Raw genomic sequence first — 13,154 nt, 5'->3', positions numbered from 1 at the left:
GGGAGGGTCCAGCCCTGCTATACTTTTTTTAATTATTATTTAAAAAGAACCCAACCTGTGATCTTGTCACCGTCGGGGCCAGGAGCACTGGAGCTGCCCTCGGCTCCTGCCTGGCACAGGACACCCGGGTGTGTCAGGCCAGGGATGTTGGAGGCAGCTGTTTGTGTGTTCCCTGAGCACCCGGCAGGGCAGGGCTGGGCTGGGCTGCGCTATTCCCTTGCTTGGCTGGAGCTGAGGATTTCATCCGCTATTTCTGAGCAACGAGTCAGAACGGTTTTGCTCTTAGAATCACAGAATCCCAGGCCGATTTGTGTTATGGGACCTTAGAGCCCATCCGGTCCCATCCCCTGCCATGGGCAGGGACACCTTCCACTAGCCCAGGTTGCTCCAAGCCCCATCCAACCTGGCCTTGGACACTTCCAGGGATCCAGGAGCAGCCACAGCTTCTCTGGGCCACTTGTGCCAGGGCCTGCCCACCCTCCCAGGGAGGAATTCCTCCCCAGTCCCCCCCAGCCGTGCCCGGGCCTGCCCCAGCCCCGGGCGGTGCCGCGGGCGGGAGGCGCTGAGGGCGGGACCCGCCCGGGCCGCCCTTGTGCGGGCGGGAAGCGGCCGCTCCGCCCCGTGCCCGCCATGGCGCTGCCCCAGCCCGCGCCGCGGGAGCCCGAGGAGCGGGCACCGGACACCCGCCAGCGCCTGCAGGTCCGGGCGGCGGGGGCTGCGAGGGGAGAGCCCGGCGGTGTGAGGAGAGGGGCCGGGAGCCACCGGGGCTGCGAGGGAAAGGGACCCGAGGGGACCGGGGACCGCAGGAGGGGCCGGGGTGTGAGAACTGCGGAGCCGGGAGCCACCGCGGTTGTGAGGGGAGGTGACCCGGCGGGACCGGGGTGGGGACGGGGAGCGTGAGGAGGGGGGACCGGGGGCCACCCGGGTCTGGCAGGAGAGGGGATCCGTGGGGACTCGGGCTGTCAGGAGAGGGCCCGGGGCGGTCCGGGCTCCGTGCCCGGCCGTGCCGCGGGTCCCGCCCAGCCCCGTTCCCTCCCGCCCTCCCAGGAGTCCCCCCCGGCGGGCCCGGCCGAGCCCCCGCCGAGCGCGGCCCCGGTGCTGCAGCTGCGGGTGCTGCTGACGCCGCTGCCCCCCGCCTGCCTGCCGAGCGCCCCGGCCGCCAAGAGGCTGCGCCTGGAGCCCGCGGGACCCCCGGCCCCGCCCGGGTCCCCGCCCGGCCCCAACCCGGCGGCCCGCGGCCACGACGGGCTGTGGGATGCGGACAGCGACGGCAGCGAGAGTGGAGACGCGGCCCCGGTGAGTGCCCCGCCCCCGCTTCTTATCTTTATAGAAGTAAAATTTGTATTTTTCTCTGTATGTAATTTTCCCCCCGTTTTTAGCCTCTGGCTGGCAGTTCATTTACCCTTTCACAGTGTCTGAGGGACGCACAAAATGCTCAGAGTATATAGTTTTGGGCACTGCTGTATAAAAAAGACATTGAGCTTACTATTTCAACTTGTTGAGTCCACCTTCCCTATGAGAGACAAAAATGATCTAAGACTGAATTCCATTTATTCCCAGTGTTTGCTGTAAGACTGAAGTTTTAAGTTCTTTATTGAGTCTCTTCATTATTGTTTTCATTCTAGCAAAACATTGATGATCTGTTCTTTTCACAGAATTAATGCCAGAATAAGTCTTGTAAAGCAAGCTGTACCTGTGTGGACAGGTTTTGGTGTCGATATGCGATCACCTCAGTTTGTATGGTTTTATATTTGTTACAAATATATCAAACTACTTTAATTACCAGTTCAGAGACTCAGAGCCTAGGACCTCTCTTGCAACCACATAACTGTACAATGGAGGGTAACTGGCTTTTCTTTCTGTAGGATGGACACTCTCACCTATCAGCTTATGAAAGGAAAAGACTAAAGAACATTACAGAAAATGCTAAATTCTTTGCTGCTCTAAAGCTGCACGAGGTTTGTATAGAGTCTAAATAGCACCAAAGTGCACTTTCTAAATGTTCATAATTACACTGTCATCCCTCCTGGTGTGAAACCCTTCCCTCACTGGGGTAGGTGTGTGAGCAAACCCATGAAAATCACAGAATCCTGGATGGTTTGGTTGGAAGGGACCTTAAAGCTCATCTCATTCCACCCCCTGCCGTGGGCAGGGACACCTTCCACTAGCCCAGGTTGCTCCAAGCCCCGTCCAGCCTGGCCTTGGACACTTCCAGGAATGGGACAGCCACAGTTTCTCTCTTTCTTCTTATTATAAATAATTGCAATAGGGTTCATTGCAGCCTTGAAATAATTCTATTTTATACAGGTTAATCCTTTATGCTTGTTCTATATATATATATATTAATCCTTTTTTTTCTCTTTAAGTCAGCTGCAAGACTTAACCAAATTGCAACCAAAAGACAACCACATGTCACCAAAAGGTAAAATAATAGTAGATGAAATTTATATCCCTGATCCCTTTTTGTGGGATGAAAACCAATGTTGGAAAAAGGTGTGGGGAAAAAAAAGAGAGGGGAAGAACAAGGTATAAGGGAGAGGGTAACCAGTTAGTGCAGAAGAAAAGACATTTGGCAGTGCCAAACCAATGCCAGGCCAAGCAGAAAATGAGCTGAAGCCCAAATAAAGAATAATCTGTATGATGGGAGAAGGTGGGAAAGGATGGCTCAGTGGGTGGGTGACAGGATGGATAATAAATGAGGAGGGCTGGAAGGGAAGTGACAGTGGGGGGATGTGTTAGAAAATAAAGGGATGTGTAGGAAAATAGAGGTGCAGGACGTGTGTGCATTGTAAGGTGCTTGTGGTGGTGTTCCTTGCTGCCACTGAGGGGAAAAGGAACCACATCCTCCTGCAGGGGCTGGGTGTCAGTCTGTGTCCCGGCTGTACCCTTGACCTGTCCCTAAATGCAGGGACTCATGTTCTGGATCTGAGTGTTTTCATTGTTCCAGACCCAAGCCTAAAAAGGTGGAGGATGACACAGCCCGGCGACGGTCCATGCGCCTGCTGAGGGTGGAGCCGTCGGCAGTTCCTGCATCAGAGACACCTGCCCAGCCAGGAGCAGAGGAATATGTGAGATGGGAAGGGCTGGAGGATGTGTGTGTGTGCACAGCAGCTCTATGAAACCAGTGCTGCTGATGCTGACTGGTGGCACTGGGCTTTGCTGGGCTTGTCAGCCCTGAGGCGTCTGGGAGGTGTGACACGGGGACAGCAGTGAAGGGTCAGTTCTGTCACACTCCAGGGCCTCTCCACAGTTGCCACAAGCCAGGCAATGCCCTGGGCCTCTGGCAGGTGACACAGTGCAGTTTGGGATGCACAGAAGGGTCCTGAGGTAAAACATTCCACATCGACAGCCCATGGAGTTGAACAGCCTTAAACTCTAAGGTTTATTACTCTGGTTTTTATTTCGTTGTAGCTTTTGATCTGGTTTATTTTCCTTTGAAATGTTTACACCTTTTGAAGCAGTGACAGAGCAACAAGTAAAATTTATGTTGCTCTGAGAGATGGGAATTTAAGTCTTCCATGGAGCTGTAGAATAGAGTTGAATCTGTAATACAGGTCTTGTTGGAGTACCAGGAAAGCAAAATACCCAGGGAGGCAGTTTTTCTGTGCTCAGTGACATTCTCTTTATCTTTTTAATAAGGTTTTTCTTTTTACTGTTTATTTCCTGTTTGGTTTTTTTTTAGATATGTTCTTAGAATGTCTGGTGGGGGGAAAGTACCTATTCATCCTGTTTGTGGTTTTAGTTTGTTTGAGTTACAAAAATTGCCAATGTAACCTCAGCCGCAGGTTCCAGAGGGACCTGTGCCCATGATTCCAGAGGATCAGGCAGAGGACAGTAAACGGACAGAGGCTTTACTGAACACATGGCTGAGGATAAGTGAGGTATTATTAGTTATAATGAGTTACTTTTGGATAAAGTCATTTAGCTCGGGCTCTGATTCTGATCAGTATCTCCTTTGTGTCTGTAGCTGAAAGCGGGTGATGCCGACAGACGCACACCTGACATAGAGAGGTAACGTGGGAGCAGCAGCTAAAACCGGGCCTTGTCCACTTCCCCTTCCTTCTCTAATTAGCATTTTGGTGATCTTTGGTGGTTGTGGTGTTCCAGGTACCAGGAGAGCCTGAGCAGCATGGTGCTGAGCGAGGAGAACGTCCGGAAGGTGGTGAAATCCCGAGTGTGTTCCATGGCCATCCACCCTTCCGAAAGCACCATCCTCGTGGCAGCTGGAGACAAGTGGGGGCACCTTGGCCTCTGGAATGTGGTGAGTGGTTGGTGTGCTCCTCACCTGCACAGGTGTGTGGTACAGGTTGGGTGCAGGTGGGGCACAGCCTGGTGTGGCACATCCAGCACCCTCTGCCTCCTCCCAAAAACATCCATAAACCAGAGACTTTACTTTCAAAGCTCAGTGACTAACAGAAATAACGACACCCGGTTCTGTGGAATGTCCGTTGTTTTGCAGAGCTGCGGGTCTGAGGAAGGAGCCCACATCTTCACCCCCCACAATCTCCAGATCAGCTGCATGCACTTCTCCCCCTGCAACCCTGCTCACTTGCTGTCCCTCAGCACCGACAGTCTGCGCTGTGGTGATGTCACCAGGGCTGTCTTTGACGAGGTGAGTGAGTGCTGCCTCCTCGGAGATCTCTCCAGGGCACTGCTGTGAAGGTTTAGTCTGCTTGTAACAAGTTATTTGGTCTTTTTATTAGCAAGAAAGCTCAAAGTTCTGTTTCCACAAGGACACGTGAATTAACCTTTAATTAACATCACAAAAATAGGGAGATGTTTCCTACTCACCAAAACCCAGTAACAGCCCAGGTTCTCCCAACTTCCTTCCTGCAGAGGGCTGCAATTATTGAGTTTAATTTCCTCTTCCCATACTTAGCAATGTGTGTCTCAAGACATTGCCTTTAAACAGTGACAGAGTGATTGGGAGAACTGAGTCCTACAAACAAACGACCCAAAAGAGCTTTGTAAAACAACATAAACCACAAGCTGCCTTTGCTTTTCTCAGCCTTCAGGAGACAGAATGCTGTGTCTGTCTCCACAGCTTCCCTGGAGCAGGGTGTGCTAGGTTCTGACAGGCACAGCTGCATTGATCAGCCCCAGTGCTGGGAAAGGAACAACCTGCTACAGCTTAGAGCTTTTTTTTGCCCCAGCCCTTCCAGGCACCGTGATTTCAGCAGGGCTGCAGGCAGGCAGGTGCTTGGGCAGGAAGGTCCAGGGGGTCGTTATTTGAGGGAAATGCTTGCAAGATGATATCTTGAGAGGTCAGGGAAGAAAAACCTGCTCAGTTTACCTTATGCCAGGTTACCTGGCCTTGTGACACCTGTAGGAGCATCAGTGCTGGTGGAACGAGCACAGCTGCACACCCAGAGAGCTGAGCCACGGAGTGTTCCTGCAGCACCATTGTGCTTGTTCTGATTGCTGCTGTGAGAGCAGGGGGATATCCCCAGAGGATAGCATGGGGTGACATCCTGATGCTGATTTCCCTAATTATAGGGAGCCAAGTTCACATTTCTGCACCTGATTAAAGCTTTCTGCAGCACTGGAGAAGGGAAAAGTATCCTTAATCCTCGCTCAGTGTGTGCTCAAAGCCAACAGCCCTTAGATTGCTGGAGCACAGAGGTGACAGTGCCTTCTAGGAGCTCTAACAGCAAATTTGGAGTGTGCTGTTGCCGGCCTGCTTTGCATGGTTAATTAGCTCCTAATTATTTCCCCTTGGAACGCATACCTGTTTCATGGAAGGGTTACCTGCATGGCTGGGTGAGGCTGGAGCTGTCACATTACACAGGCTTCAGTAGCATTTTTAGTGAATGTAAGAGGGCAAGGATGAAACCCAAAGCCCAGGGAGAGTTTGGGTGTTAGGAACAACTCAGTGTGTTTTGTTGTACAGTTCTGGTACCATTTGACCTTCCCTGTGCTCAGATCTGCAGGAGTGAGGAAAACTTCTCTTCCTTCGACTTCCTGGAAGACAGTGCCTCCACTGCCATAGTGGGACACTGGGATGGGGCCGTGGCTGTGGTGGACAGACGGACGCCGGGAACGTCGGCGGAGCTCTCTGCAGACATTGGCTTCAAGAAGACACGGACAGTCCACGTGCACCCCGTGAACAAACAGTATTTCCTGGCTGCTGGCTTAGTGTACGTAGCTCAAGTTGAACTGGTTATTCTGTTTCCAGTGGTCTGTCTGCCTGGGCTCCCGGGTGGGCTCTGAAGGGTGCAGGAGAGCTGGGGATGAGCAGTTTGTCAGACTCAGTGTATCCTCAAAGCTGTCTCGATCGTTTAAGAAAACAAGTTTTCAGTCCTTAGCAGGATTTAAAATGGGATTTGCTTTGACTTCCCTTCACCTTTTGGAAATGGGGACAGATGGGCCTTGGTGGGCTTTGCCAGACAGAGGGACTTTAATGAGGGGCTGGTTGGGCTGGTTTTGGTGCTCCCCAAATCCCTTGGAGCCACTGTTTGAGTGAATATGGAAACTCTGAACCAGCTCCTACCCAGCCTGCTGTGGCTCTGGAGCTGTTCTGGTAAGTGGAGGCTGTGAAGTGTTCCCTTGTGTGGCACCTGTTGCAGGGACGTTTGTGTTTTCGACGTGCGGTACCTGAAGCCCAGGGGGAACCAGCCCGTGAGCTCCCTCACAGGGCACACCAAGAGTGTGGCCTCGGCCTATTTCTCACCTGTCACTGGGAGCAGGGTGGTGACGGTGTGTGCTGATGACAAGCTGAGGTAAGGCTCTGCAGGGAGGAATCTTCATGGAAAATACCAACTTCATCACCATTATTATTATTGCCTCTCTGCGTTACCTGTCACTGAGAACTTTCTGTCAAAGGTTTATTTGCATTAACATTTTTAATGTAGTTTTTAATTAATTTTTTTGTTTGGTTGGGTTTTTTTCCTAATTCTCATTTTTTCTGAAGGATTTTTAACAGGGAGCAGTGAAATACACAGGTACTGTTAATCTTTAAAAAATAACCAAAAAAACCCCAAACCAAAACCATGAAACCAACCAAGCAAAAGCCAGCCAAAACTTGCCTTATGAACATGAACACAAAGTGCTCAGAAGTTTATTTTTAGCTGCTGGCACTTGAAATGATGATAATATCAGCTCTTTTGTAAGTAGCCTACCGTTTAATAATTTAAGCTGCTGTGAGTTGCTTGTATTGGAGTTTTTTGTTTCTCATTTGTGGTTTTGTGGCCATAATTTAGATAACTGCCTGATTTGGTTTGACCTCTGCAGCGTTTTTGCCCTGGGGGGTGGGATCCCAAGTTCATGGAGGTGAAGGAGTGGGTGGGATGCTGGGTTTGGCCTATCCAGCCTCTCCTCCAGCAGCTCTCAGAAAGGGTAGGGCTGCAGTTCCAGCTGAAAGCAAATCCAATTCACAGAGCACATCCAGTAATTCCAGTTGGGATGTTGGTGCCCGTGTCCCAGCTGGGTGTCTGTGCTGCTCCCGGGTGGTCTGGCTGGAGCTGATCCTGTCTTTTTGGCACATGTACATTGTATTGAGTGCTGTTGTGTTCCAGGGTCTACGACACCACGTCCTTGTCATCGACCATCACAGCCCTGAGCTCCATCAGGTGAGCAGAGCACACCTGGGCCGAGGTGTGGCCACTCCCTGCGGGCCTGGAGGGACAGGACACAGGGAATGGCTTCCCACTGCCAGAGGGCAGGGTTAGGTGGGATATTGAGAAGGAATTCTTCCCTGGGAGGGTGGGGAGGCCCTGGCACAGGTTGCCCAGAGAAGCTGTGGCTGCCCCTGGATCCCTGGAAGTGTCCAAGGCCAGGCTGGACGGGGCTTGGAGCAACCTGGGCTAGTGGGAGGTGTCCCTGCCCATGGCAGGGGGTGAAGTGAGATGAACTTCATGGTCACTTCCAACCCAGCCTTTCCTGGGATTCTTGTCCCATCCTGCCCATCCCAGGACAGGGATCCACTGCAGGGATCTGAGCAGGATGATCTGTCCAGTGCAAGTGCTGAGGGTTTAGAAGATGCAGGAGCAGATGGGACATAAAGGACGATTCAGAATCGTGGGTTCACTGGGAGGAATGTTTCTCTCTCTTTCCCTTGCCCTGCAGACACAACTGTAACACGGGGCGCTGGCTGACCCGCTTCAGGGCCATCTGGGACCCCAAGCAGGAGCACTGCTTCCTGGTGGGCACCATGGCACAGCCCAGGCGGATCAGTGTCTTCCAGGACACCGGGAAGTTGCTGCACTCCTTCTACAACACAGACTGGCTCACCTCCGTGTGCTCCATCAACGTCGTGCACCCCACTCAGAACGTCCTGGTGGGGGGCAACTCCAGCGGCCGCCTCCACGTATTCAAAGAATAGAAGTGGTGCCTCAGATGCACAGGGTTTTTTTTTTTCTCCTTTTGCATTAACTTGGTCTATTCAAGCAGTTCCAAAGCTGACTGTTATTTCTCAGGACAGAATTGTGTTTTAAAAGCCTTAAAAAATAAATAAATAAATAAATAATTCAATAAATCCTTTAAACTACCTTTGGGCATTCGTGTCTTCAGTGGAAATAAATCCTGCTGGGACATTTGTACCAAAACCGATCTTTTTCCCCAGTGACAAAGTAATTTAAAAAGAAAAAAAGAAAAAGCATGGGATCAGCACTTGCAGCAGGGGTGAGAAACTTCCTAATGATTTCCATGAGGGAAGCTGGAGCGCTGGTGTGCTCTGTCCATCAGCTCTGAAGGGTTCAGTGTCCACGTGTGTTCAGCAGCATTTGTGCCTTGAGCTGTCTGGGGTTAATTAAACCCTTGCTGGGGCTGGAGGGAGCTCTCGGTGTGAGCTGCTGCCACAGGGCACTGGAGCCAGGGCAGCTCTGTGGGATGGAGCCTCTGCACCCACGGGCCCCTTACAGGCTGTGCTGTATCCAACCAAAATAGCTCTGGCATCATCCAATGAGTCCCCCAGCACTGCCAAGGCCACACTAACCCATGTCCCCAAGTGCTACATCCACGTCTCTGTTAAATCCACCCAGGGATGGGGATTCCACCACTGCCCTGGGCAGCTGTGCCAGGGCTGCACAACCCTTTCCAGGAAGGAATTTTCCCAGTATCAAACCTAAAGCTTCCTGGCACAGCTGGAGGCCGTTCCCTCTCCTCCTGTCCCTTGTTCCCTGGGAGCAGAGCCCGACCCCCCCGGCTCCCCCCTCCTGTCAGGGAGTTGCAGAGCCAGAAGGTCCCCCCTGAGCCTCCTTTTCTCCAGGCTGAGCCCCCCCAGCTCCCTCCTGCTGCTCCAGCCCCTTCCCCAGCTCTGTTTCCGTCTCAGGGCATGTTCCATGTCTTTCTCGTCATGAGTGGCCCAAAATTCCAGGTGCATTTGTAAAAATTGTGTCCAAACAGTGCAGGGATGTGTGAGGGACTCACCTGCAGCAACACTTGCTCCCTGTGGCCTGAGCCTGCTCCTCACTGCTAAAAGACCAAATTCATCACAGTTTGAGCTGAGTTTTCACTCAAAGAAAAAAATGAGTACCAGCACCAGAAATACTGAACAAAGCTCACCCCGACTCTACTTTTCATGATATTTAAATATTTATTTAGATTTAAAAATACTTTTCATGGTACCAATGATTTTATGCTAACTAAGGTATTGGATATGTAAAAAAAGGTACATTTCAAAGGAAAAAAGGATGTAACTTACAGTATTTGGCACATGAAAGGTTAATCTCTAGATTTTCTTCTTTATGAAAACTAAGAAATTCACATTTTCAGGTATTTTACTGTCTACTGCTGAAAGATGCAGTATGCTAGGACGAGATTGATGGGTTTCTGATCTCAGAACCTACAGAAACAACATTTTGATAGAAAGATGGGTAAAACTAACAGGGCCTGAAACACACGATGGAATCTGGGATGGACGGGAAAACGTACAACGGAAAATCACCAGTTCTCGTGGTTTTGAAGTAAAACGCTGGGTGACAACGGCAGAGGTGACCTGGGGCTGGGACAGAGCATTATCCGAGGAAAGCCGGGTGGAAGGTCCCAGGAGGGGACTCGGAGGATGTGTCCGAAGAGGATGGAGCATGGGATGGAGCTGTGCTGTCACACATCACACAGAACATCGCAGTGAGGAGGACGAGGAGGAGGAGAAGGAAGAGGAGGAGGAGGAGGAGGAGGAAGGACGACACTGCAGCGCTAACCCAGGGTGAAAAATGTCAGCATCAGGAGGAGCACAACTGCATAGAAACACCAGCGCTATGGGCTGAGGTAGGAACACTACACTAAGAGTTAATTTTGCTATGTTGCATAAAACAGGATTATCATGTAAAAAAAATCACTCCTCCACCTCCTGGAGCCTTCCCGGAGGGCTCCTGCCTGCTCCGGAGCCGGGGCTGGGCCCCAGGCCCTCCTCGGGTCTCGTGCTGTGAGCGGGCGGCCGTGGCCGTGGCCTGGGTGGGGTCTGTGCCCCCCGACAGACGTCGATAAACGGGACCTCTCCCCTTATTGCAGTGACAACGATCCCAGTCTGGCCCAACGCCACCGTCCCGCTCAGCGGTGGGTGGTGGATGCTCACAGACAACACGGACATCAGGCTTTGTAAAACTGCAGTTATGGCCCCAGCTTATGGAAAATCTCTCCCTGAGATGAAATTAAACTTGCTCAACTGTTCTCACCTTCTCTTTTTTTGCTAATATGTCCAGCTTCTCACCCAAACCTTACCAGAACTGGCTGTTATTGCTCCCTATGGATGGGCTGCTGCTCCCGGTGATCACTGGTCCTGGGGGCTGTCACCAGCACGATGAGTCGGGTTTATTGACTTTTGCTTAAGAACAGTTGGGGCTAATGGTGTCCGTTGGCTTCTTCAGTGTCACCTGCGTGCCTGAACTTCTGTCCTCTTCAGGAGAGTCCAAAACCCAGAGCTCCTTCTCTGTCCCAAACCCAGCAGGGCTCGGCTGGCGTTGGGCTCCTGTCCTATGGAAGTGTTTGCTCCTCAACCATTTGCTCACTGGGAACAACTCGGTACCGGCACCCACGGTCACCCCATCCATAAAGTAAAAAAAGACTGGATTAGATTCCATAACAAAATAGCATTTCCTTGTTAAAATAGACCTTGAAATGTCTCTTTTTCTTTTTTTTGTTCTTTTTTCTTGGTTTTTTTACAAAACAGGTACAACTGGCGGAGGGTAAAGGTCTTCCCAATAAATCTGACAGTCACTACAGCTCCATGCCAGGCTTGGCTGCGCGTGCCCGGCGTTCCCTGGCTGCCTGTGCTCCCCTGCCCTCGGGAGCACCGACGCTTCAAGGCTTAAAAAAGTGGCAAAGGGTCGAGTCCGCAGCAGGGCGAGGGCTCCGATCGCTGCGCCGTGGGGAGAGGGGGAACCGGGGCGTCCCCGAGAGCATCGCGGCGTGTGTCACCTCGGAGGGGGCTCCGGCGAGCAGGGAGGGCTCTGCCAAGCGGTTCGTGGGGGGCGGTGGGCACAGTGCGGATCCAATACCGTGACAGTACACGAGTGTTAAATTAAACCTCAGTAGCACCATTGCTAAAGCTCCTGCGGAACGGCACCGCCAGCCCCGGTTCTGCAGGGGGTGGCAGAGCAATGAATTCCTCTCTGCTCGGTGCTTCCCAAGTCATGCGCGTGAGATCGGGACGGGAAGTGTTGTGCGGGCTCCGGGGGTGGGAGCGGGCGGCTGGACATGGGGAGGAGGAGGCTCCGGGGGCTGCGCCCACCCTCATCTTCCTCCCGGGAAGCCGCCTCCCGGGCCGCGCCGGGCTCTGGGTCGGGAAGGGAGGGTTAGTGTGTGCCCGGCGGGTCCCGCGCGGGGACGGCGGCAGGTCTCTCCCCAGGCCCCCGTGGTGCCTCCTGCCTTCAGGTGTCAATGAGCAGGCTTACCACGGCGCGGAGCTTGCAGGCAAACCATCGCCTGAGGGGACAAAAGTATTGGTAATGGAACTGCTCGAACTCGGGGGTCTGGCGGATATCGCGGAAAAAGGCAGTGTCAAGGTCGGACTCAGTAAGGACGATCAGGAGGAGGAGCAAAACAAAGAGGAGTCCAACTGTCACAAGGAGCAAACGGAGGACACTTAAAACAAACTTATTCACCTGTTGGGCCTGTGCCGGCCCCAGGCCGCCGGCGCCCGGGCACAGCGCCCGCAGCTCCCCCACCTCCGCCTCCGCCGCCGGCGTGCCCGCCTCCGACTCCTTCTCCTCCTCGATGCTGCACGGGGCCCCGTTGGCCTGGCGCGAGAGCAGCATCAGCTCCAGGCTGTGCTCGGCCACGGGCGTGGGCAGCACGCTGTCGGCCGGGCTGTAGCTCTCGTCGGCGATCACGGCCACCCGCTCGCTGCTCTCGGCGCGGCCCCGCCCGGGGCCCGCGAAGGCGTCGCCGTGGGAGGCCGAGCGCACCGGGGTCGAGTGGGCGCTGTCTCGCAGGGACTCCAGGCCTGGGGGGACAGGGGAGGGGGAAGAGGGGGGTGCTCAGTGGGTTGGAGGGGGGGCCCTCCCCGCTGCCGGGAGCCCCCCCCACCGCCCCCAGCCCGCTGTCCCCGGGATGCTGGTGGTGCTGGTTGTGTCTGTCGGTCCCTCGGGACCCGCAGCCCCTTGGCCACAGCTCGTGACCGCGGTGCTGACGCTCCGACACCCATGTGGCTCGTCCCCATCACTGCCAGCGCTGGCCCTGAGCCTGGACCGCGGGCAGGGCCCTGCCTTGTCAGCAGCTCATCACAAACCACCCGCGGGCTGACGGTGACAGCCCCCCTGGCAGCTGCTGCAGCACCTTTGGGGCCCCTCAGCCACTGGCACCGCCAGCCCCTGGCACCGTGGGCAGCTGCTGACAGTACCCAGACATGGGCAGGGATGAGCTGGGGGAGCATGGCCAGCACAGCAGGGGCTGCAGGGAGGGGTGGGGGGCACAAACACAGCCCAGGGGCCACACTGGGGCAGCTGGTGGGTCCCTGCCAGCCCTGAGCTGGGCTGGGCTCTCCCTGAGGCATTGCTGTACACAGCCAAGCCTGCTGCAGCCCATGGGGCCAAACTTGGGGATTTATCCATACGGATTTATCCTTACAGATCTACCCCCTGGCTGGCACAGCCCTCCCCCACCAAACCCCTGCACCTCAGAGAGGCACAGAGGGGTCACACTGAGCCAGAGTCGCCGTGGGCAGCAGAGCTGAGCAGTTGTGGGAGCCCTGGAACAGACCCTGCCCCCCTCAGAGC

General features: G+C 54.0%; 2 protein-coding genes across 2 annotated transcripts in view; one reads left to right on the top strand and one right to left on the bottom strand.

The window, feature by feature from the left end:
* The first annotated feature begins 630 nt into the window (after window positions 1-630).
* WDR76 (WD repeat domain 76) lies at window positions 631-8,485 on the top strand. The gene is made up of 13 exons (XM_051796889.1): window positions 631-699; window positions 1,048-1,296; window positions 1,866-1,958; window positions 2,367-2,422; window positions 2,948-3,068; window positions 3,780-3,881; window positions 3,968-4,011; window positions 4,108-4,261; window positions 4,460-4,612; window positions 5,923-6,137; window positions 6,567-6,719; window positions 7,515-7,568; window positions 8,065-8,485. Exons 1-13 carry the CDS (start codon window positions 631-633, stop codon window positions 8,318-8,320), a joined length of 1,719 nt encoding a protein of 572 aa, XP_051652849.1. The 3' UTR covers window positions 8,321-8,485.
* A 1,027-nt stretch (window positions 8,486-9,512) lies between these two features.
* FRMD5 (FERM domain containing 5) overlaps window positions 9,513-13,154 on the bottom strand; it is a 75,302-nt gene continuing 71,660 nt past the window's right edge. Inside the window, exon 14 of the mRNA XM_051796934.1 lies at window positions 9,513-12,382. Within this exon, the coding sequence (XP_051652894.1) occupies window positions 11,808-12,382 (575 nt within the window). The 3' untranslated portion in view covers window positions 9,513-11,807. The remainder of the gene's footprint in view (window positions 12,383-13,154) is intronic.

Source organism: Manacus candei, unplaced genomic scaffold (assembly GCF_025592945.1).
Source record: "Manacus candei isolate 608988 ecotype Guabito, Panama unplaced genomic scaffold, ASM2559294v1 h1tg000046l, whole genome shotgun sequence".
Lineage (NCBI taxonomy): Eukaryota > Metazoa > Chordata > Aves > Passeriformes > Pipridae > Manacus > Manacus candei.
Note: the sequence above shows the minus strand (reverse complement) of the source record. Positions and strands in the feature narration are given on the sequence as shown.